Source organism: Pollicipes pollicipes, unplaced genomic scaffold (genome assembly GCF_011947565.3).
Source record: "Pollicipes pollicipes isolate AB1234 unplaced genomic scaffold, Ppol_2.1 Scaffold_6686;HRSCAF=7923_pilon_pilon_pilon, whole genome shotgun sequence".
In the NCBI taxonomy this organism is placed as follows: domain Eukaryota; kingdom Metazoa; phylum Arthropoda; class Thecostraca; order Pollicipedomorpha; family Pollicipedidae; genus Pollicipes; species Pollicipes pollicipes.
Window position 1 is genome coordinate 14,415,464 of NW_023596921.1, and position 25,468 is coordinate 14,440,931.

At 53.8% G+C, this 25,468-nt stretch overlaps 1 protein-coding gene across 2 annotated transcripts; it reads right to left on the reverse strand.

Annotated features, from left to right (window-relative positions):
* Window positions 1–54: 54 nt before the first annotated feature.
* Window positions 55–24,672, reverse strand: LOC119107106 (heat shock protein beta-1). Of its 2 annotated transcripts, XM_037230476.1 has the most exons (5): window positions 24,385–24,672; window positions 21,299–21,613; window positions 10,130–10,232; window positions 9,332–9,424; window positions 55–721 (listed from the first exon to the last, which is right to left on the reverse strand). In XM_037230476.1, the coding sequence occupies exons 1-5, from the start codon at window positions 24,567–24,569 to the stop codon at window positions 527–529; spliced, it is 891 nt and encodes a 296-aa protein (XP_037086371.1). In that variant the 5' UTR covers window positions 24,570–24,672; the 3' UTR covers window positions 55–526. The 2 variants fall into 2 exon arrangements, with proteins under 2 accessions (XP_037086371.1, XP_037086372.1); XM_037230477.1 differs by lacking the exon at window positions 21,299–21,613 and having other exon boundaries at window positions 24,385–24,666.
* Window positions 24,673–25,468: the final 796 nt, after the last annotated feature.

Sequence of the window (25,468 nt, forward strand, 5' to 3'; positions counted from 1 at the left end):
CGCCAGATTGTACCATCATGCGGCCATTCTCAACCATGTCACCACATATATAGCCAGGAAAGGAGTGAATTATATTTTGCCAGCATTTGAACATTGTTCACACCCTTGATATAATGTAATATCTTCAGGAACCAGAGCAAAACGGCATCGCTTTCTTTTAATAAATTATTAAACGTACACGTGTCGCTATCACATTGTGCTACGACGAAAATCCGGATTTAGCCGTTCAAAGCCAGGCGCGAGGGACTCAGTAGTGAGACACATCCATCGGTCGGTACGGCGTCCAGTGCAAGGGCGGGGCGTTGCCGGCAGCCGAACCCGACCCCCCGACGTCACGTGACAGGGCCGTCGCTCCCGGCCGTCCTGCGGTGACGTCAGCTGCGGACGGCGGCGCCGACCACCTTCGGCAGTCGGCGGGGGCAGGGGAAATTCAGCGTGGCGACAGGGCGGCTGCGCAGGACGCGGCAGCACCACGGCAGTGCGCGCGGCTCTCGACAGGTGGCAGCAGCGGCGCCCGGTGGCCCGTCTAATGGTGGGCGATCGGGATGTGGCCGCCGCTGCCCTCGAGCGCCGGCAGCGGCGCCTCCACTGTCAGGATGCCGTCTTTGGAGAGCGATGACTTGATCATCTCCGGGTTGGAGCCCTGGGGCAGCAGGAACTCGCGGTTGTACTCGCGATACACGCTGCGGCCGTCCGTCTTCTCCTCGTGCTTGGCGTGAACCTGCCGGCAAAGGAAGCGCTCCTTCAGCCAGGGGACGAGTACTACCACGAGCGCAGCACTCATTGAGTACATATTCCTGCAATGTACACACAATGGATCGAAGGTCTGTCGGCTGGGAGTGTTTACAAAGTGCGAGAGATAGTATTTTGACACAGAGTCTGTGCTGTACAAACATATCGCGAACACCTGGTCGACTAACGACCACATATTCTTCGCCCGGTTAAGCAGCATTCGTTTTGTAGAATGCACACGGTCATTGTTCCCGAACTTTCAGTACATTTCCCATGCCTGATTTTTCCCTCAGCTTGACGACCAACAACGGGTAAGGGACGACGGTGCATGAAGAGTGGTGCATGAATGCGACAGTTTTCCACCCATGCATGCAAACACAATGCAGATATGGGCACGACTGAGCTACCAGTCAAACACAAAACCTCATTGGTGTAGAAATGTTCCAGGTGAATGCATATAGCCCTGTACTGGCAGGGTGGTCACGTCCATAGCATGGCTAAAATTTCGGGTCCAAGAAGCCGCATCAGATAAGTCCAACAATCTGTCGCCAACCATATTCCCATGCTCCGGGCTAATTTCTGTTGCTGAAGAGGCAAATGACAGTGCAAATCCTCGGAATGGTGCAGTTGTACCGGCACCACCACCTGGTCACAGGCGGACCTTGCCCATTCGCCCGCGACTGTCAACAGTCGAACCGGGGGAGTGAGCCCGCCCTGTGTACAGCGGATCAACACCGCTGACGGGCGGCGCAGAGGACGCCCGCACCACGCGAACGGAGTCAGCTGACGGCTGGTGACGTCACGGGGCGAGCGGAGTCAGCTGACGGCTGGTGACGTCGAGGACGAAGCACGGCCGACGGCGATGACGAGTCTCGTCCCATCCTGTCATGACCTGTTCAGTGACGTCATGTACTTAGGTCGAGTTTGCAGGGACTTGAAGCATGACATCATCGCGTTTCTCGACGATGGTGGTCCAGGCGAGCCACCCGTCTTCTGAAGGAACACCACAAACCCCCGTCCACAGGGTAATGTGGGGATAGGTAGTCAGGCGACATAGAGGGCGGACAGGCTGGATTAGTTTTGTCTGTGGACGGTCCTTTTCAGCGAAATCTTTATCTGAGGATGGTGCTACATTTCAGCACCGTTTTTGGAGTTGAGGCCATGCAATGGATTGGAATGAAGTTGCGCTTTTGATGGAGCAAATTCAATTTGACTTATCATTTGTAAATATGAGATACTCGCTAAAGAGTTGCCAGGTCAGCTCAGAATCAGCCGCATTCTTCTGGCTCGAAAGTTCTGTGCTTCTAAGAAGTAGGCAAGCGGCACTTGCTACTTGCTACTGTACTGCGAGACTGCCGGCCACATTTTGAGAGTGGCAACCTGCTAAATCTTGCGCAGCGGATACCGCATCATCGGCAGACATACATCGACGGCTTTTTGTCCGTATCCCAAACGCTAACATTGGACTTATAAATCGGTTTAAGGGTCAAGTCAGTTGAACGCTTGCGTCGGCTACCAGGATAACGATGACTCAGAAGGCGAAGCGCGTGTCCCACTTAGGCACGTGACAATGCAGAAAAACTGAAGCTAAAACTACATAAAAGGCGTACAGTAACGCAGCATATCTGTTTGTCTGCTACGTTCATGCATCAATGTGTTGCACAAAGTATTCTCATGTTGAGGCCAATAACGAGCCCAGTTGTAAGAACAGCCACAGTGATGGAAGTGAAAATAGCCCATAGGTAAATCACACTAAAAACCACAGATCGCGAAAAATGCCTAATTTTTTCCAAATGGCAGAGTAAAGCGGCTCAAGCAAGGCAGAAATAAACGCTGGGGGTACCCTAGAGCGGCCTAAAACTTAAGTCCCCGACCCCCACTGACTCTGCTAAACTGGACCAATGCTTGCATGAGTCAGCTCAGAAGCACACTGGTGCGTGAACGCGTTTGGACCAGACCCGACCCCCGACCCCCAAAGCAATGTTGAACGACTCTGTGCATTTCCGGGAGACTACTTCGCCAAAGCAACATCACTATGGACGCCATCGTGACCCGTGGGCAGCTGAGAATCGCCCCCACCAGCTGTAGAAACTCTGGATGCAATGGAGTCGGTGTGGCTAGGAATCCCCCTGGCAGCAGCGTTCGCTGTGCCTTCGGTACACCACCAGCTGTAGAAACTCTGGATGCAATGGAGTCAATGTGGCTAGGAATCCCATAGCAGCAGCGTTCGCTGTGCCTTCGCTACATCGACGACGGACTGGAGTGTGGCATCTCATGGCAAAGAAGCACGCTTTGTCATTTTGGCTTTCACAGCATCACCCATGCCTCAACTACCTCCATTGCTGGCGCACTGGTTAGAGAAGAGCTCTTCCCTTTTTGGACACAAAAGATCGGCATTGCCAACCCACGAAAATACTCAGAAAATGCCAAGCCGCAGGCAGTACCATCGACCATTTATCTCAATTCGGCTCTGCTGAATGTGCATGTGTGTCCATTATGAATAGCACATTGAGTTCACATATTTTACATGCTACACAGTTTTATTCCCTAGGGCTCTCCCTCTCTCTATGCATATATATATATATATATATATATATATATATATATATATATATATATATATATATATATATATATATATAATATATATATACACACAAATATATATATATATATATATATATATATATATATATATATCTCTCCTCTCTCTCTCTCTCTCTCTCTCTCTCTCTCTCTCTCTCTCTCTCTCTCTCTCTCTCTCTCTCTCTTCTCTCTCTCTCTCTCTCTCTCTCTCTCTCTCTCTCTCTCTCTCTCTCTCTCTCTCTCTCTCTCTCTCTCTCTCTGTCTCTCTCTCTCTCTCTCTCTCTCTCTCTCTCTCCCTCTCTCTCTCTCTCTCTCTCTCTCTCTCTCTCTCTCTCTCTCTCTCTCTCTCTCTCTCTCTCTCTCTCTCTCTCTCTCTCTCTCTCTCTCTCTCTCTCTCTCTCTCTTGAGCTGTGCAAAGGAAACCCTTCCAATCCCCAGGTCAAAAATATACCTCATGCACAATATGGGTATTATTCAGTTTCCTGACGTCATTGGCAGCTCAGGGGCAGCAACTATTCTACGACTTTTTGGTGCCAGTCATGCCCCATTATATCAAATTAAGTGTGAGCTTCCAGGAAGTCGCTGGGCCTCAACTTTGCAATTCTTGCTCTGATCTAACTGAAATAGCGTAGCTTAACGAGCGATCGAGTGTTCATCAGAAGCCCAGAAATGACGGCATTACTTTGCTATTTCATCAGCGTATTCGAGTTGAGATGTGTGCTCCAGCATCTGACGAAAGATGGCCTCCTCTTTGCGTAACTTGCCCGTCTCCACCTATATAACGCTAGCCTTTCTGCGCGACAGCGGCTGCCGGCAAAACCCAGGCCGTTTGTGCCAATGCGCCAGCAGGCTGTCAAAACATCGCAGGGCCATCAAATGAAACCCATGTCATTGAGAGCGACAGCTGGGCGTCAGTAGTGTTTGCCAATGTTGCAATGGCAACCGGGATTTAATCACGCTGCGGCATAAAAACCACCGACCAATCAAATAGTGAGCTTAACATTCAAACTCGTGGATGACTGAAGCCGCTTCCAAGCGCTGAAGCATCCCCGGCTACACCTATCTATCATACTGCTTTGATGGCCCTGGTTGAGTCTATCTTCATCAATTTGACCCCAAAGCAAGCGAACCTACATTCATCTATCATACTGCTTCGATGGCTCTGGTTGAGTCTATCTTTATCAATTTGACCTCAAAGCAAGCGAACTTTTGAACATAGCACGGTGAGCGTCCGGTTGGCCCTCGCTACCCGACGAGAGGGACTGGTTCCGGTGCCGGGTGGCAGTGAGTTCCAGCAATGGAACGCACTAAACCAAGCTTTACTCCCCGTAACTCCAGGCAACGAGCTTGACTCAATAACGACACCGACATGCTTGAGCGGCACGAGCAACGCTATCAACAAACGTCAAACGCTATCGGTACCATACTTAATCACAGGCACTCTCTATGTCATACTTGTGCAGAGCGTTGCGCCTGTGCGCTAGATCAGCAGCGGGGGAGGCCATCGTGTTGGGTTACATGGGCGTCCATAAGCGGCGGCACCAACACCATGACCCTTTAACGATCCCAAAATGAACTCACTTCCGCCCCCTCCCACACAGCCGTAGGAACACCGAGCAAACAAACGCTAGTAACATCGGAAGAGGACCTCGGAACAACGTTCAAGGAAAAACGAATGCTGCCGTTAAGTCTTTTACTACGCAGTATCGTATGCATGACACTAACACACCAATTTTCGGCCAGTTGCAAGCAGCAAGGGGTTGCTTAAAGGCGAGCAGCCATTTCGGCGGTTGTCCCCTTGATGATACGGGGTTTTGTGAGCGCATCAGCTACTGAGGCAATTTCGCACTCAAATTCACTACCTCCTGAGCGTTATGCTGTTAAAAAGGTGAGCACATGACGTGCAAGCCGGCAGCACCCAGAAAGTTCAGAAATCGATAAGGTTCTATTTCAGGGTATTCTCCGATTAATGACGTCATGACGTCAGTGGCTCAGGGCCACCGAAGGGCCTCTATCTCTCTGCGGACAGCTGTCGACAATCGACCATGCTATGACTGGCAGTTGGCATTTCGCCACATCTGCCGGATGAGAACAGTTATTGAGGTTGTTAAGCATGCGCTCGAGTGGGGGCCCACTTGACCCCCTTCATAGGTTTTTTTAGGATGGTTCGCGAACGACATGGCTTGGCCGCGCCAAAGCTTGAATAGCTATAGACAATTAAATCACAAATCATTTGAAATAGAACAATTTAGATGCGTCTTGTCATGTCGCTGACCTACGGCAGGTCAAAGTCAGGCCGTGGATTCAGCGAAGACAATTTGTAGGGAATTGTTCAATCTGATGCAACAAGGGAGAGTTAGACGAAGCCATACATCTCTGACATCGTTTCTTAATACACACAACAATTGAATCCAGAAATTCCATTGACCCAGGGCCAGGCATGAATGCCAGCCTAAGGTCAAAACCAACCTGCTTTATTGCTCTAAAGCTTACTGCATGGAGGTGAGTTATGGTGCTCATTTAAAACTTATTGGTTGCAGGAACCGCGCTATACATCTTTTTTAGGACTTCTTAAATGTCAGAAAAGGTCACTGACCTAAAACGCCCAGGTCAACATTTTGCCTTCAGGAACAAGGCACACTAGGTACACACAAGGCACACAAGGAAAGGAAGGTCACTTATCGTACATGAGCATCAGTGACCTTTTGCTCAGAACAGGTATCAATGTTCTGGTCACTTTGTTCTGGGGCACTTTTGGACACCGACCTGGAGTTTGACCTTGTTAGCCCTTATTCAACCCGTAACCCGAAGATCATGACCTAGGGGCTCTAAATTTTGACACAAACGAGTTCAAGTAAAGCAAACATACCTTATGCATTTGGTGTCTAACTCTCTTAGTTTATGAGATCTTAGCAGGGGGTCAAATTGACCCCCTGCTGAAGCGTTTTCAACTGGCCACCCGAGCGCGTGTAAGTCGAAAGATGCTGCGTAATGTGCGCATGACCAATGCGTTAACGCTGTAGGTGTTACCTCTTCTTTGTGGAATTCAAAAATGATAATGCCCAGGCGCCTATGCATGGTTTAACAGCTTTCAGCTTGCTTGGATGGCGCTCCTCGCTCCACCTGGCTTGCCATTAGGGCAAGCAGATGCTCATTCCCTTTCAAGCGCATGTCGTTTGCCAGGATTTTCGGTGCAATGTCAGGAGTAAGGAGCATGAGACTTGGCCGCCTGGTCTGCTGGCTCGCTGCCAAGCAGGCTTCTCTCTTTCTCATGGCCCTGATAAACATCAAAATGACCGAACTTTTAGCTCATGCATACCGGAAGCGGAAACAAAGACCCGCCGGATCGCTCACAATAGATTTCATACAAAGATTCAGCGGAAGCTCAGTCGCTTCTGCGAGCGAGCGACCGGGGCAATACGGGCAATCCGCGATGTACGAGTCGGCAGCACGCTCACCGCGCTGGCCACCCAGCGGCGGTACCCGGCGCAGCCCAGGGCGGAGGGTATGCGGTGCGTCCCTGGGCCGTCGAGCCTCTGAGACGCCCCGGCACTGGGCAACGGTCCGCGCGCCGCGCGGACGTGGTGCGGACCCGCACGGCGCGCTCTGACTCACCAACCTCACCGACCGGTCCCGAGGGCGCGCGCGGTCGACGCTCTGACAGCGCCGGACCGCGGGTGTGGGCGGCCGGCCTTGGTCGTCGGGCCGTGCGCCCAGTCACCCGGCCGCCCGGTAATGAGATGCGGCGCGTATTAGCGCCGCGGCCGACCGATGGGCGGCCCGGGCCATGACCGGACGCCATCTGAGGCGGCGTAGGACGCCGGCCGGCTCCACGCGCTCCCCCCAACACTCCAGCTCCAGCCGGCCGCCGGCCACCCGTTAACGGACTGCTCAATGCACAGCGAACGGGGTCGGAGCGAGGGGGGAGATGCTTGGGGCATGTTCCCCCTCCCCCCACGACGCGCTCTCACGACGCGCTGGGCCCGCCCAGCATCGGCCGCCAACGCGCTCCTCCTCTTGGTCCCGTTAGCACAAACAGGGCGCTCTCTGCGTTGGTGCCACCAGGAGGGAAACCACCACTGCATTTGCCGTGAGCCAGGCAGTGTGTGTTGTCTAGCGAGCAGCATTGCTGAGAGGAGTCACAGGATGAGGGGGAATCGTTGGCTTTTACGGGCCGGATCGAAGGCAAATAATGAAACCGTTGCTTTAAACAAGCAAACCAAAACGACAGCCAAATCTATACATATATATATATATATATATATATATATGTATATATATATATATTTATATATATATATATATATATATGTATATATACATACATACGTGGAAGTTTTGCTATATGCAAGGACAAATATACCTTCAATCACCTTTTTGCGCGTTTGCTCGACTGCTCGAATTAAATCCTCCAATGTTTTTGGTAAGTCATAACCCAGTTCGCCTAGTCATTCCTGTTAGTTGAAGCCAGCTAACGTTTCAAGGACATTCCTTCCCCGAAACAATGTGAGACGGTCGGACAAAAAAGATTCATTCGAGTAATTTAGCAAAACATTAGACATTTTCTATGAGGCCTAATCATTGGAGAGTTATCAGTTAACAGATCATGCATACGAATATCTGGTCAAATTGCAAAACACATTCAAACATACGCAAGTCACTTTTCCAGCCAGTGTGACACTGTGGACGAAGCCATACGCTTCTCAGATGCTTTCTTAAGCAACACAAATATTGCATGAGCAAATTACGTTGACCTAAGGTCAGATATGGAGGTCAGACCAGGGTCAGAATAAACCTGTTCTATTACTCTAGGGCTTGCTGTATGAGATAATCTCTGGTGCTCATTTCGAATTCATTGATAGCAGGAACCGCATCATACATCTTCCATGGACTTCTTAGAGGTCGGAATAGGCATTGACCTAGAATGACCCAAGTCAACATTTTGTTTTTAGAAACATGCTGCCTAGAGTAATCCTTGTCGCTTATTCAAGTGCAAAACTCAAAGCAGTCTTGTATGATTTTGGTCACCATGGCCTTCAAAAGGTCAAACAAGGTCATTGACCTTAAATGGACTTGTGGCCTTTTGCTTAGAAACAGTAATCTGGGTTCCAGCAGCACTTTGGAGACCAGCCTGGAATTTGACCTTGTTTGACCTTATTTGACCCGAAGGTCATGACCTAGGAGCCTTAAACTTTGACCTAAGTGATTTCACGTACAGGTCAACACACCTTGGGAATTTGGTGTCTCTAGCTCCCTTAGTTCCCGAGATCTCAGAGGGGGGTCAAATTGAACCCCCCACCCGAGCGAAGAGTATCTAGCTGACCACCCAAGCGAAGAGTATCTAGCTGACCACCCGAGCGCGTGTTAAAACAATTCGCCCGCCGCATTCGCATTCACATTCGTATCCAATATGTCTGGACGCATTCTCTGCTCTCGCCGCTCCCTGCAGGAGGGAGGGCGGCGCCCTTCCCCTCGACCTCGGGTTCATCCATCAGGCTGCCGCGCCATCAAACCACTCGGGCTGAGACGCCAATGAATATTCGACCCGCATTCTGTGCGCGCGTGGAGACAAACACGCCGAACCGCCGTATTCAGCTGATTCGTTAGAGCCGCGCTGAGCTTGGAGCGGCTCGTGGTTCGAGCTCCCCGCCTCCCAAAGACGCTGAGCCGGGCGCGAGCGGCGAGAACAGCGGGTGGGACGGGGCGGCGGCGCCGGTGCGGACGGTGCCAACTCCGCCAGCCGCCAGGTGGTCCCTGCCAGCCGGTGCCGCTCCGTCGACGGGGCCGGAGCGGCCCCGGAGCGGCCCCGGCCCGGGGCCGGGCAGCGGGCCCAGCCGGCACCGGCCGCTGGCGCGCTGGACCAGGCCCACGCGACCAAGAAACGGATTGAGAAACGACGCCGGCGGCCCGGCATGGAGAGCAGGGGGAGGGGGAGGGGCACAGCTGGCGCACTGGGTGGTCGGCCGACCCTGAACCCTGGCTTCGCCGCCGGCGAGCGGGCGCCAGTGCTCACCAGGAGTTTGTTGTCGACCGTTTTGACGACGATCTCCTCCGGCTTGTACTGGCTCACGTCAAATCGGAGTTTCAGCTGCTTCTGGTCTCCTTCCTGCAAACACATCGGGTGATCGAAAACTGCGGACCTGTGCCAGATCAGTGAAATACTGTTGGTGACACCTCGAACAGCGGCATAGGACAATAGCGTCAGAAGAAGGCGCTCCGCACTCTGACATGAACACACACAGCTGCGGGAACTGCACCTAAAACCCCATTTACGTTCAGGCTCCGACGTTTTGTTTTGTGACTTCTGAGAGGTTGATCTGTGAGCTTCAGGCATCCTAACTCCTACATCAGTCTTGCGCTCCAAAAGCAAAAAGTTAAGGACTCTAGCTCACCACCTTTAGGACTGCGGGGCGTCCCAATCCGCAGAGCATCCGCACCACCACAAACACATCCGCACCACCACTAACACATCCGCAACACCAACACATCCGCACCACCACTAACACATCCGCACCACCACTGACACATCCGCACCATCTCATACATTGCTGGCGCCCTTTTGCCTATCAGCTTCCGCACAACAGACCATGGCCTGCGGTGGCCGGCCTTTAGGTCACCCGTCCACCTTTACCGACTGTCAGTCATACAACGCAGAGCTCTGACCGTGAACCCTTCACATTTCCCCGACAAATAACACTCAGTACACTTGTACTGGACACGACACGCCCGAGCCCAGTTCACTTCGCGGTGGGCAATCGTGTCGTGGGCACGGTCAGGCAACAGGCCTGGCTCGATCGCGGGGGACACCTACGTCCTGAATGAGGGGCGAGTTGAGGCTGTCCAGCCAGGTGGTGGGGTCCGACCGCGGCGCCAGGCAGGTGCCCGGAAAACCGGATGAATTCTGGGTGGTGGAGCTGCAACACAGGACGCAGAAGCTTAGCACACTGCACTCTTGCTGGTGGCATTGCTAAGCCTGGCGTATGACAGAGTTTACCAAATAAGAACTGGTACAACATTCTGATATGTCCCCAGTCCTACCGCAGTATTTCCAGACGAATCCGCTTCGGGTTAGGGTGCGCTGACTCGCGGTGCATTGTCCACCTCATCCAAGGCCGAGTCACGTCATGCCACCCGCCTGACTCAGGAGGCCCGGGAGGCCTGACTCAGGAAGTCTCGGGAGACTTCAGGAGGAGGCCTGACCCCTCGGACCAGCTGGAACATGCCGGGGGAGTCTGAGGACGCCGCCAGCTCCGGCCCTTAAGTTCGTTAAGTTAAGCTCGTCGTCGGCGCGGGCGGGTGTCTGCTAAGCACGGGGGCCGCCTCAGACGCCCAGGCCAGGTGCGCCTCGCCTCCCGGGCCGGCAGCGCGCCACCGAGAGGGAGCCAGGGGCGACAGAGCCCCGCCGCCCCTTCCCGACGAGCAGCGCCCCGTCCCCGCGTGCCACCGAGAGGCAGCCAGGGGCGACGGAGCCCGCCACCCCTCCCCAACGAGCAGCGCCCCATACTCCAGCATGGGTTCAGCCTACTGAGCCCAATGGCAAAATGGCCTGTCTTCAGCAAGCGTACTTTCCAGAGTTTATTTTCAAGTCTGCGTTCCAAAGGTCACCCTTCAGAAAATATATTTTCGGAGCAGCCATACCTACATCACGTTTCAGATGTTCGGCTATTTTCCACATCCCTTTCACCAGGTTCTAAAAGGCTGTTTAAGAAATCAGCAAGAATTACTATTCTGCCTGAGTGTAACATTGCGTTGTCCGAGTCCACCCTTCCCCCCGTTACGCTTCTGTCACACCTCATCAGACCCATTTCTCCGCTTCCACATAATATTATTTACTGACAGCCCTGAAAGTCATTTCGCAAGGAACCCTTTGAGGCGATCTTCCTCCTGAAGACGTATTTGAAGGAGACCATTCTTCGGAAGACTTATGGCCTGAAATGTAGGACTTATCATCGCTGTCTTAGCATTAATCGGGATAAACCAGCCGCTCTGTTATCTCATTACCAGCCGCTTTATCAGCTCATGAACGGTTGTTCCGTCATCTCACCACCAGCTGCTCCGTCAGCTCACCACCAGCTGCTCCGTCACCTCATCACCAGCTGCTCCGTCACCTCACCACCAGCTGCTCTGTCACCTCATCACCAGCCGCTCCGTCACCTCATCACCAGCCGCTCCGTCATCTCATCACCAGCTGCTCCGTCAGCTCACCACCAGCTGCTCTGTTACCTCATCACCAGCCGCCCCGTCATCTCACCACCAGTTGCTCCGTCAGCTCATCACCAGTCGCTCCGTCACCTCATTACCAGCCGCTCATTCAGCTCATCACCAGCCGTTCCGTCAGCTCATCACCAGCCGCTTCGTCGACTTATCACTAACCGCCCCAATACATTCGCCGTTGCTCAAACGTAACTGCAACCCGTCAGCTCCACATCCCGCGCATGCGGACAGGGTTTGGCTCACGGTCATCTTTGAGTCGCGCAACAAGAGCGTGAGACGGCTGCCCTCCGCTAGTGAAATGTTCGCAGAGCTTTTTTTTAACTACACCTGCCTGAAAAATATCAGTGTCATGGTATGGTCATGGTCATGGTACGACAGCGTATTTTGATTCGCTATTACATTTAGGGCATGTTGCATTTCTCCGTGTCGCGCGCTTTTATACATATCACTGACATGGAGCTCTGAAAACCATCTCGTGGACGCTTACAAAATAAAAGAACGATTGATTGAGAACAGGCGTTGAGCGCGGAGGTTTCCTATAATAGGTCTCTTAGAAAAATGGCTTCTATACAATAAGCCTTTTAAAAGCAGGCCTCTTGCAATCGGCGCGCTAAAATCGGCTTTCTCGGCAGATGCCTACTGAGAAAATGGACTTTAGAAAAGAGATCTCGACTTCGGATCGTAGGCGATTTGAGAAAGGTCTCATGAGTTCATGCGTTCTAAAAAAAATCCCAAAACACCCAAACTGTCAAATCGATTCCGCACCGGAACCGGAACTGATAACGAACTTAACAATGCCGAAAGGTGGTAGCAAGGCCGAATCGTCCATATCTTGGTAACGGAATGCCAGGAAGCAAAGACGGTCTGCAGACGTGAGAATGCACAGGAGGACGTGACGGCGGATATGAGAATGGACACAGGAACGTGACGGCGGATGTGAGAATGTACACAAGGACGTGACGGCGGACGTGGAAATGCACAGGAGGACGTGACGGCGGACTGAGAATGCCCAGGAGGACGTGACAGCGGACGTGGGAGTGCACAGGAGCACGCGACGGCGCCCATGTTGGGGAGGCGGGCGCCGACACGCCTGGGACGGGCAGAAGCAGCAGCCAGCCGACCGACAGGCAAACAAACGACCTGGCCCGGCGCCAACAAGCAGCCGCGAGCGTCGGGTGCTCGGGTGAGGGACACCCGTGGTCGCGAGCCGGCCCGTCGCCGACGGCCGCCGCCGATCACAGCGGCGTCCAACAGAGGGCGCTGCCAGCAGGGCACGGCGAGCCTCGCCCCGGTCGGCGACCTCAGGTCACGGAGCGGAGGACACTGCCGGCAGGACACAGCGAGCCTTGCCCCTATCAGTGACCTCAGGTCACGGACCAGAGGACACTGCCGGCAGGACACTAGCGAGCCTCGACCCCGATCAGTGACCTCAGGTTACAGACCAGAGGACACTGCCACCCGGACTACGGCGACCTCCGCTCCGGTCAGTGACCTCAGGTCACGAGCGGCGCTGCACTTCGACAAGAGGTGGTCAGGGCCTCAGCTGGCAAGAAATGCCGTGTTTGGCGGGGTCTCTACGTCCAGGGTCGGCCTCTGATATAAAGAGTCCGGTTGGCTCTGTCTATGGTACAACGTTTGAGGCGTGTTAAGTCGGACTGAATCATGGTCTGACCCAAACACTTCCCGCACTCAGGCCAATATCGCGATCTCCCCGTTTTCCCACGCGACCATCTGCTGGCGAGCTCTCACGCCGCGCGCCCCTGCCGCTCCGCGAGTGGCCGCGTCGCATCATATATCCGGCCGCACCGCGCGTCTGGAGGCCATCGATCGACAGCGCGATGTGACGTCACGCGGGCGGCCTGACGTCACCGAGTACCGGAGCGTTACACTCTTGCAAGGGGTGCATCGCGGTTGGCCTAATGTCACGGAGTACCGGAGCGTTACCGTGAGGCGGTCTATCTATTCGGCGGCCGACCTAATATCACGGAGTGCCGGTGCGTTACACTCTTGTAAGGGGTGCACCGCGGTCGGCCTAATGTCACTGAGTACCGGCGCGTTACACTCTTGTAAGGGGTGCACCGCGGTCGGCCTAATGTCACTGAGTACCGGCACGTTACACTCTTGTAAGGGGTGCACCGCGGTCGGCCTAATGTCACTGAGTACCGGCGCGTTACACTCTTGTAAGGGGTGCACCGCGGTCGGCCTAATGTCACTGAGTACCGGCGCGTTACACTCTTGTAAGGGGTGCACCGCGGTCGGCCTAATGTCACTGAGTACCGGCGCGTTACACTCTTGTAAGGGGTGCGCCGTGGTCGGCCTAATGTCACTGAGTACCGGCGCGTTACACTCTTGTAAGGGGTGCACCGCGGTCGGCCTAATGTCACTGAGTACCGGCGCGTTACACTCTTGTAAGGGGTGCACCGCGGTCGGCCTAATGTCACTGAGTACCGGCGCGTTACACTCTTGTAGTACCGGGCGCTGTTACAACTCTTGTAAGGGGTGCACCGCGGTCGGCCTAATGTCACTGAGTACCGGCGCGTTACACTCTTGTAAGGGGTGCACCGCGGCCGGCGGACATCCCGTAGACGACCGTATTCGCGTTACCCAGCGAGACGCGGTGCTCAATCCCAAAACCTTCCCCCCTCCCCCCGGTAGGCTTGGGCCCCAGCTGTCAGCATGGTGTTGGCCTGTTTCAGAGTAGTTTTCGCACACCCGATGGAAGATGCGAGTCTAGTTCCCAAATACTATCACCGAAAACCGCTTGCCTCTAGCGGGTGACTTGCAATAATGGCTATTAAATCATTGCATGTGCTAGATGTTATGAATTACCTTGTTTCGCTTTATTTCGCGCCACCGCCAATAAAGCGTATTCGTAGTTTAAATAAGCAGCAAATATTGCTTCCTGGGGCGTGTTTCACGAAGCAAAAGCTTAGTGCGTAGTTTACTAAGAGACATATGTTCATATTATAAAACAGGGACGGACAGAGTCAGATGAAGCTCGGATAATGGGATGAAGCTCAGAAAACCAAAAGAAGTGGAAACGTCGTGGAAAATAATATTTTCGGGCTTGCAGTATGCTGATAAGCAACAGACCTGCTTCATGATTATCAAGAACTATGGACAGAGGTCAATATCATGACAAAGGTGTGGCAGATGCTGTAGCGTTTACCGCCTGTTGCTACTTGACAGCTTAAATTTTGAAAACGGAACAGGTCGACCTGCTGTGGGTCCACTGGACGTTAAGGTAAAAGGCTGTGCACCTTCGCATGAATAAATGTGAAATATCCTTCGCCAAATGCAAAAAAGCAATCCAAAGAACCTTTGGACAAAGTTATAAACAAATGTTCGACATTACAGTTCAACGCACTGGTGTTTGCTCAGTGTTCCGGTGTTTGGAAAGGAAATAGTTCAATCTGCAAAAAGTGTTTATGGGAGAATGAGTGAGAGGCCCGAAACGAGGACCTGATGTTTGGTAACGAACCGATGGAGCCCATGAACAAAGAGCTGGTGTTCACGACCGAAGCCTGCCGTGGGCCAGGACTTAGACCTTGTTTTCACAAAAGAGCAAGTGGGAGCCAGGAACCAGCATTGGCAAACACGAGTATGTCCGGCCACTGATATCGGGCAGATAGCGACGTGCAAAGGACGTGCAGCAATGACCACTGCAGCCATCCGGTGTTTATTTGTTGGCGTTTTAACGCCATTGGAGACCTCCGGTTTGTTAACCACCTCTATCGTATCGCGAGTTGCATACATGAACCAAAAAGTTATCAATCTAAATAACTCAGATCGCGTCGTATGCAGAATTTTAACCGAAAGACGTGTAGCGATGCAACTTGCGCATGACAAATCTTGACCACTGTGGAAATTTTCTCGAATGCACATCAAATGCGTGTAAATGACCTCCTTAAACTTGTCACCGCCCTTTAACAAGACTATAATTGCAGGTAAATATGCAAACAAGCCTTGGGAATTAGGCAATCGTCATTAGCATGTAATTTCAGGCGTACCAGCAGGAAATTAACGCGTTAACCCTACGGAACACGGTCTCGGAAATCCAGCAGCCCAGACAGGACTACGTACAGCTGAGTCCTGAAAACCTATGCCGAGGTTTTCGTTTATTACCGGACTATCGCGAGGTAGATTTATACGTAAAGTCATCGGGCCTTCAGGTTTAAGAGAAAAGGCCTCGCTCCCAAGTCTCCATGACGATCTGCCTCAGTAATCAGCTTTCGTAACAATGGATCAAGTATGGTCGTTACCAAATGGCATGATTATGCGACGACCCAACCCATTTCTGGCCATAACATCTATCAAGCTCCCACTCTTCATATCCATCCGACCATCCTGACATCATCCCACGCGGGGAACCTCCTGACAGCTCATCCGTCCTAAGAACCACTTAGAATCGCGCACCTTCTCTGCCACTCTGTGCCTCTAATCATCGACCCATCCACATCCGATTCGTATGGCAGTCCCGAATACACTTGTTGTGCTGTGGTAGTCCTGCACCCCCGTCCGGAACGCCGTCCATGTGTTGTGGTGGTCTCGCACCCACGCCCGGAACGCCGTCCTTCTGTTATGGTAGTCCCTCACCCATGTCCGGAACGCCGTCCTTCTGTTATGGTAGTCCCTCACCCATGCCCGGAACGCCGCCCATGTGTTGTGGTAGTCCCGCACCCACGCCCGGAACGCCGTCCATGTGTTGTAGTAGACCCTCACCCACGCCCGGAACGCCGTCCATGTGCTGTGGTAGTCCGTGCCCACGTCCGGAACGCTGTCCATGTGTTGTGGTAGTCCCTCGCCACACCCGGAACGCCGTCTATGTGTTGTGGTGGTCCCTCACCCACGCCCGGAACGCCGTCCATGTGTTGTGGTAGTCCCGCACCCACGCCTGGAAGGCCGTTTGTGTATGATGGCACTGTCCCAATAGGCACCCCTCCCTTCAGTGCAGCATGTGTCGTTCGTTATCTTGGTACCAATCACTAGAGTATGATCCGTGCAACAGTTTTGGCGTTCGTTTGCCCAATGCATCATAATTATCGTTGTAAGTACCACAGCGATTCATGCTCATCCCATGGCGGGCCGGCCTCCCTTCACCCGTTCGTCACGACTCTCGAACATACCCCTTTCATTCGTCACTCCCGAAAGCACTCCCTTATTTCACCTGTGCACCCGCTTTCCTATGAATGTCACCCTTCCACTACATGCGGCCTCGTTTCCATCGCTTCGTACGCTTATCTCCTACCGTAGTACTTGATCTGCGAGACCTTCCCAACTGCGCTCGTCTTGTAGCCTGCCCGCGACCCTGCTCGACTCCGTCTGTCCTTGCTCGTCTCGCGCTCCGCCATCCCCTCGCCCCCCCCCCCCCCCCCCCCCCCCCACCCCACCCCCATCCCCCTCCTCCCACAACCATGACTGGGACAGTGTCGTAACGCTGGCGCTGATGTCAGCAGATGTTCTGCTGATGTAGTCTGGCTGAGACGTGTTCTCGATACCGTTGGTCTATTCGATAAACTCTTTATTAGCGTGGACACTGGGCTTTCATCACATGGACACACATCACTCAAAACGCACTGGCTGACTCTGCTGATGAAAGTGATGAGTGTATCTCCATCCTTATACTCGGTACGCGACATCGAGACCCTTCGGTTATGTCGCCTGTGCTTCTGCAGCCCTCAGTATAGTAATAAGGGGATACAACTCCAGACGTTTTACTGACGAAACAGTGTCAGGGCGCCGCAGGCGAGCGAAATTTCTTGCAAGACGCATAACATCGTCACATGCTTTGAATCCCCTTATTTCTAAACGTCCACACTGATTTTTCCGTACATTTGCGGTCGAAATATATCCGCAAGCACATTGATATCAGGCATGTGCCTGAATCCCAAGAGCGGATCCAGGATCCCATAGCGTTCTAAGTTAACGATATCCTGGCATCTTTTTTTGGGCCCTGGTTACATCTCTGATATTAATACTTACGCCCCAATAAATTTCTTAATGGGGGTGGGGGTCGTGCCCTGGTACGCCCCTCCGGTTCTGGCCGGGAGTGAGCTTCACCTTATCCCACTGGAGGGCCGAAGGACACCTTTATCCCAAATCTGGCGGCTTTTTGCACCTTGAGTGTTTATATAGGGGGACAATCAATCAGCGGACAACCTTTGCATCTTCGGCCGAACCGTACAACAGAAAAAAGATGACGCAATGCATTGCAAAAGTGATCTGCGTACACCTCCAACCGCCTCTGTAGAAACTTTTCCAACATAGCTTTGGCATTGCAACGCCTTTATTCCTCATGACGCTGTGATCGGACTGCGGTTATTGCCTGGGAAGCATGATAGCCGTGACGATTCGGCGCTCTGCTCCACTTTTTGTAAAGTGCTCGGATAAAAAACATTCGCTTACACCTCTACCTTCAAACCATGACCCTCACATCAGTTAGCACAAGTACACAAATAAGCCTGTCGCCTCTGACGACTTACAGCAGCTCATGCGAGGTCTGAGATGATGTCGCCACGCACAGGTGCAAACAGACGCACAATTATCCTCTCCACAGTTATCCATTCGCATCTCGTTTGTCTCGTCTCACGACTAGACGCCGTCGTGTTGTTCATTCTAAGCCGCACCGGGGCAGGCCAGAAGTCATGCTCAGAGTTGGCTGAACCTTTGATGCCACTCTTCACAGGGTCGCTGGAGGAGGCGCAGAGTTATCGAATTTGGACACGTCCGTCCTCGTTTGTCTCAACTCATGGGCGATCGTCTCCTTCATTTCAGTTTGAAATTGTCACCTCCTCTGTCTGTCTGGCCCGCTGCATATTCCCACTTACCGCTTACAAGTCGCAACAAACTGGGGACGACGTTGCGTGGAAGCCACACTGACCAGGCGGCACCTGACACCGCGAGTCCCCTCCCCCGGTCAGGGGCTCACGAGTTCACGGGGCCTACCGTGGACCGCCTATCCATTTCAGTGTGACGGTATGCGGCCAGGCGGGCCTGCGTGATTGTTTCAACGCAGCCTGTACGGAACTGCGTCGCGACGCGTCCAAAGGCCGAACTCAGGTCTGTGACCAGCACGCGGGAGCGATGAAAGCGAGTGGTGGCCAAAGTGGCATGCCGGTAGCGCAGGGCGCGACACAGGTGGCGGCACAGCCGCGAACAAGGCCACCGCTCGCTCCCGTCGACAGAAGCCGGGCAAACGCAGTCAAGTGTCGCCTCCGCAGCGTTACAAGTTCCCGCAGTACGACACCGCACACCCAGAAGCCACCACCGTGTCTATACGGCCGGCACGCTCACCGCGGAAAGGCAAAACTGAAAATGGCCCAGCTATTTGTCCGACGTAATCAACTTAAATTACGCACTTTTCATCGAATACGGTCGCGAAGAGAAACTTGTCATGGTATGAAGGGACTGTTCCATATTTGAAGATACTGAAGCAAGCATCAGACATGTTGAAGCACACTTATAACTATTGATATAAGTCGAAAAACTGCACTAGACAACACGGTTTCTATGTTAAATAAATATCCTCCCCGCCACATCATTGTTTGGTTACGTCATTGCAACGTGCGGCCGGCCCTTATATCTGGAAGTCGGGCTCACGAAAGTCAGATATTAGCGACTCGAACATTATATTTGTCTTGGCCTTGATCTCCGCATGGCTTATGGAATGGCAGGATTTGAATGGCTCTATTATGACATCATGAATGCCAAGGTGACCTGATATACTCTCCCCGATATAATCTCCCCATCTCCGCGAGCATGTGGCTCAGAAACTGGACGGGTTTAAGTCTTATGAAGAGCAGGGCTGTAAAATACACCGAATGAAAATCAAGATGGCTGTCCCGGTTCGAAACCCCGTGCAAATAAGGAACACTCCCTTTAAACGGAATGTCTCGTATTCCAAGGTATTGAAGCAGGCACCAGCGCAATGCGCCTGGCCTGAAAGCAGCCGCCAGACCCCACAGCCGTTTCAAATCGGCTGTCATCCTCGCAGCCATCAATAGCCCTAATCAGCTCGTTTATCCAGTCACTCGGAGGACAGCCGCTGCACGCGCGCCCTGCACGCTCCTCACGCATACACGCCCACCACCATCAATCCAGCGGCGGTGGATCAGCGGGGGAGAGACCTGCCCTGGAGCCAACTGCGAGCAATATCTTCTGCTAACCCCTTGATGGTGCAAGTAAAGAAAAGAGGTAAAATCGCCATTGCACCCATCCCCATCTCCACAGAGGTTCCGCCACTGCCTTCAGCCACGAATCCAGCTGTTGGGCAATTCAGCGACAGTCAAGCACACCCGACATTGCAAAACACGGCTATCACCCGAGCCTGTTTTCGGCGGTCCTCAAGCGTAACGACAGCAGGTGGGTGCTCGGTTGCACGTCGGTGCCTTGGAGAGAAATAAGGCGCGGCGCACGCTCCTCGAGCGTCCCAGACACCCATCGCGAGCTGGTGCCGGCAGGTGTGACGGGTGGCGTGATAGCTCATCACGCTCACACTCTGCATAACGGTTATGTCTCCAGAGCTCGCGCGTCTCGGCCAAACATACCGCCGTCGCCTGCACGCGATGTGACGCACTCAGCGATGACTCATAGACAGGTTACCATAATCGAGATGGTCAGGGCTTCGTGCACAGGGTAACCCGCAGTTGGATGTCTCAGCGCAACGCGACCAGCAACCAATGACGACACACCGACAACACTGATGACATCATCTGCATTACGAAGGGTCTTCGCGCCGGGCATCTCGGCGCGAAATGGGCGCCGAGCAAACCGGCCAAGGAAATTAGCGCCAGGTCACCAGCGACAGGATCTACCGCAACTGAAGCGACTGGGTCAGTTATGCTGCCCTCTTACACAATCAGAATGCTAATTTGACTACGGCATCTGCGACATCAACGTGATTGCGTCCCGTGTGCACGTTCACTTCGATGAAATATCCCCTCCGTGAGATAGCAAAAAGCACACACAGGAGCGTGTGCTGGACTTCACGACGGGAAGGGGGGAGACATAACTAAAAATTTCTCGCTCAAAACCCATCTCAGCGCGGCGCAGACGATAAGTATTTGTCACGTGGTGTGAAGAACATCCCGGGCTCTTATTTACATTTACTTTTGTTGTTGTTGTTAATCTTAACTCTTTTACGTGACTGCCTCGTATTTCTGAGTCGCAGCATTTATTCCCGCACATCTGAATACGCGCCATATATTTTAAAATGGGTGAGGCATGAGCCCCGGCAACCATAATGTGCGCACAACCATGGACACACAATGGTCCAGGAGAGGAGTTTAACATATATGTAAAAGCTCAATACTTGACAAAGGGGTCTTCAAGCCCACAACCAGCTTCCAAATTAGTTCGGCAATAAAGATGCCATAGTTTTCGAGTGAAAAGCCCAACACATTTGTGTTCAGAAGGGGCTACGTGCAGAACAAAAGAAAACATGCAGAACATGTCAGCCTTTAGAAGACGCATAAGAAAGAGCTGCACGGTTCAGACGACGGACCGAATTTCCGTGAACATCGTGACATCTTGTGACACTGAAGACATCATGCTTCCAAAATGCCCCAGCAACGGAGGCGCCGCCCATGCAAAAACATCATTTTTTGCGAATGTCTACTAGCCAAATAAGCTATTTGATACCTCAAAGTCTTTTTCAGCGGCACAAGACATAACTCAACCATTTAGAGCCTAAGCCCCATGCATCTTGGCAACGAAATAATGCAAAACATGAAGGAAAAGGTGCAATGTCTGGCACCGAGTCGGTTACCTCGAGCTGCGACGTATCCCTGAGCCCGCTTTGTTCGGAGCCTCTTTAGTGGAGGAGGTGTGTTTGACGGTGACCTCTGTGGTGACTCGCGCTGGCGCGGCCCGGCCGGCCTCGGTCGGGGCCCGGCCGGCCTCGGTCGCGGCCCGGTTGGCCTCGGTCGGGGCCCGGTTGGCCTCGGTCGGGGCCCGCGCCGGCGCCGGTCGCGGCACCGCGGCCGGCTCGGCGCGCGAGCTGCGCGAGAACAACTCGGACGTCTCGCGCTGCCTCTCCTCCTCCTTACCGTCCACCGACCGGTGGTACTCGGACGTCCGCGTCCTGGTCCGGCAGCGTGCAAAACGGCAGACGCGTGACCGGGGGTGTGGTGGGGTGGGGCGAGTAGGTGTGTGAGTGGGATTGGAGGAGGGCTTAGCAGGGGGCAGTAAATATCGCGCCTCTTGACACGCATGGAGAAGCGGAGGCCAATAAGGGTGAGATCGTGGGCACGAAGGCACGCGCCCAATCGATGTAGTCATTGGGAGGGGAGGATAAAAAATATGACGAGCGTAGGACACGTGGGAGAGAGGGGTGGACAGACACGTGGGGCGCAGCTTGACGTGTGGGACGACAAATGCGTGACTGCGCACGCGAGAAAATCAGAAGCGCGATCGGACGCTTGAAAAGCCAAAAAGTGCATTTTCAAATAAAGTTTTGCTGGGCTTTTTACTCGCGCCTTCTAACAAACTCATGTCTGTCGACGAGGAGGACATAAACATGCATGTATACTGCACGGGTGGTTATTGTCTAGGGCAGAAGCTGGACTCTGGTTCGCGTGAGACTTGACATCACCGCACTGTTCGTGCCGTTCCTTGCCTAGGTTGGGGGCAATTAGATACAACACGATCACAGATGAAAGACCGTGGAAGACACGCTTAACATAAACATCCGGATGTATATATATATATATATATATATATATATATATATATATATATATATTATATATATATATAAGAAATATAAATATAGGAAAAATATACATGAAATAATATTATGTATACACCAGCCTTTCGCAACAGTGTCCATAGCTCCTGTATGTATATAGGAGCTATATACATCTGTCTGGACGGAGCGTTGCCGGCTGCGCACAGGCCGGCGCGCCGTTAGCCAAATTAACCATTAGCACGAGCGGCACGGCTGTCGAGCATCACGCGGCGTCCGTCACGATCGCGTGCCGTTCGTGTCAGCGACTCTGGTCGCCGGGTCCAGACTCGACTGGCTGCCCCCCCCCCCCGCCTCCCCCCCCTTCATCCACCCCAAAAACGCCAGGTTAGAGAAGTCGGCAAGAGGCGTCCAGCATCTCACGACAGCGACCGGCACAACCCTCTGCCCGCACGCAACGCACGAGAACGCTGCGCTCCACCCACACTGTCGAACGTAACGCCCGCGGCAACAGTACGCTCTGCGGGGCAACTGAAATCTAGAGGGGGCACACTTTAAAACAAAGTGACATCTAAAATGGAAAAATGGGAGTCACATGCGTTTTATGAGAAAAATAAAAGGGAACAAAATGACGTGTGGTCGAGCTCGGGGGTTCCCCTGTACCCTGCCTCTCCCAGTGGACACAGCCATACAGGAATGGACGCATTTTATTAGCCCTCACCTGAACGCGACCTTTCACAGCGGTACACCCGAACCTTCTCATTGGACGGGACGCGTACTCAAGTCATCTTCGGAGCACCAAACTCTAACTAAATCTATTTATAAAAGGTGACGTGTTCCACATTGCTTCCGATGGTCATTCCGCCAAGTTGTCCTCGCGTTTCATGGACGTGCGTAGTTTTCATTGCAAACAGGTGCCCGCTTAACGCACTGGCGGGACGATTTGAGCTCGCGTAGACACGCTGGATGACACGCAAGCATTTCTCGGCAACAGGCACACTTTCACGCCACATGCAGACGCTTCTACAGTATGCAGACGTAGCGTATGACTAACATGTCTATAGGAAGGTGTATTCAGGTTGTGAATAGGACGTATCGAAGTGAAACTAAATGTTTCTTTAACGTGATGCCGCATTCAAAGAACCTCATAGACGATGTTACCTTCTCAGTGTGAGAGGGTTGACACATGATGGACAACAGCCTGACTCGATGTCCATCGGTTTGCCTACTTTTCTCCCAGGCTCAGACGCACGTGCTGTAGTCAGATGACTGGCAAATAGCGGTGTAAAAGTCTCGCTTAAACTGCGCATTCGTCACCCCATAGTCGTGCAGGTCGACGTGCCCTGATCAGGTTACAAAGAACAACACCTGTAACGGTGTACTGTGACCCTCTCAGGTGGAGGGTATACTGTGAGCTGCACCAACTCCCGATGAGAACCCAGCCGGGGCGGAGAGGAGCTTAGCGGGGCAAAAACAAACATGACACCGGGCCTGCTGTCTGATGCGCGCGACCGGCCCTCCGCCCGACCCTGGGCCGATTCCCTGACGGGACAGCGCGGCCCGCCCAGCGGCCGCCCTGCCAGCCAACGCCAGCAGCGCTTAAATCGAAGCCAACCCTGTCGGCCGGCGTCGAGGCCGACGGAAACCGAGCGTCGAGGCCGGCGCGGGGCGGGCCCTGTGACGTGGCGCCCGACCCGCATCGATTTCGGTCGGGCCCGTGCCGGAGGGCGGCCGGCGAGCGCCGGTCGCGCTTGGCCACCACCCTCCCCGCGCCGAGACGGGCCGGCCACTCCCGCAGAGGGGGCGCTGGCGGCGGCGGCGGCGGCGGCACCCCTCCCCGCCGCCGCCGCCGCTCCCCTGGCGCCGTGCCAGCGGCCGTGCTCCAGACCGCGTGCTGGGGCCGCGGCCCCGCTAGCAGACGAGATCGCTGATGTAAGTTTCGGGTTAACGGGTTTAAAGCGACCGGAGACGTAACTGCGGCAAGCGTATACCGCAGTTGAGAGCTATTGACGATGTTTTTCCCGAATCGGCGATTCTAGGCATCACATAACCACGCGTCTCCCCTATATTCCACCACCTATAGCGGCCAAACGTCACAGCAGGTCACGGCCTGCCCGACCAGGTACCAGCAAACAGTGGAGGGCATCGATGATTCTGAGCGTGCGTACCTGGACGTGATAGAGCTCTGGGCCACCGGCATCTCCCGACTGATGAGCTCAGAGCGGAACTTGTTCATCTCATCCTCCATCTTGCGCATCTCCGCGTCGAAGCGTTCGCGGATGCTGCTGAACTCCGTGTCGATGATGCTGAAGTCGCCCATCTTGACGGGGATGTTGCGTTTCGAGCCCTCCATGATGCCGGCCGTACGCTAGCGTCGCCGCACGGCTGCCCCCTTGCACACACTGCCGCGCTCCGTCACCGAATGGCCGTCAGCCAGCCGACTAGCAGAGGCCGCGCCGCCCAGCAGCGCCGACGCGCCGGAATGCCCCGCCTGGTGACGTCACTGAGGCCCGGCGGCGGCGGCAGCGGCGGCGGCGGCCGCCAGAGCCCCAGATGCGGTCCGCGGCGGGCAGGGGTACGGCGCGGCGCACGCTCGGGCCGGTGACGTGCGGGACGCATGTGACCACTGACGTGGGGATGTGGACGAGATGAGGCGCCATCTGTGGCGAGGGGAAGTCGGTCGATGTGTAGCGTACTGGCGGGGGGCTACGCCAGTGTCGGGTGAGGATATTCAGACCGAGATCCTGTCTGCAGCGTTCAGGTGTTCCTCACCGCCAGGCTTAGCCCCAGCCCGTTTGCGTGCGGTGTCGCAGCTTTCTCTCCTCCCCCGAGCTAACACGAGCCCGGGTTACAGAAAGCCCGAGACGCAGTGGGGCCGCTCAGCTGATCAGGTGGTTACATTTGTGGTGAACATGGAGCGAGTGAGTTGCAAGCGGCGCTCGCTATGAATCACGTGACCCGCCAATTTATGACGTCACGGTGTCGAGCGGGTCGGAGCTGGTCAAGCCACCGGGGCCTGGCTGGCCGGGGCGCGTGCACCACTTCGGCTTTTAAGCGCATCGCTAACGTAACGTCAGTGGAAGGCACCGAAAGTTGAATAAGGCCAGACACAGCCACCGGATCTGGACCAAATTTGGATTGCATGTAGAGATGATATGTCGGTCTCACCACATGGAGTTTCCGTTCATTTCCTGCTACAAATTGCATACTAACCGCGAAAAGATGTTGCAAAGAACTCTTGTCAAAAAGCTT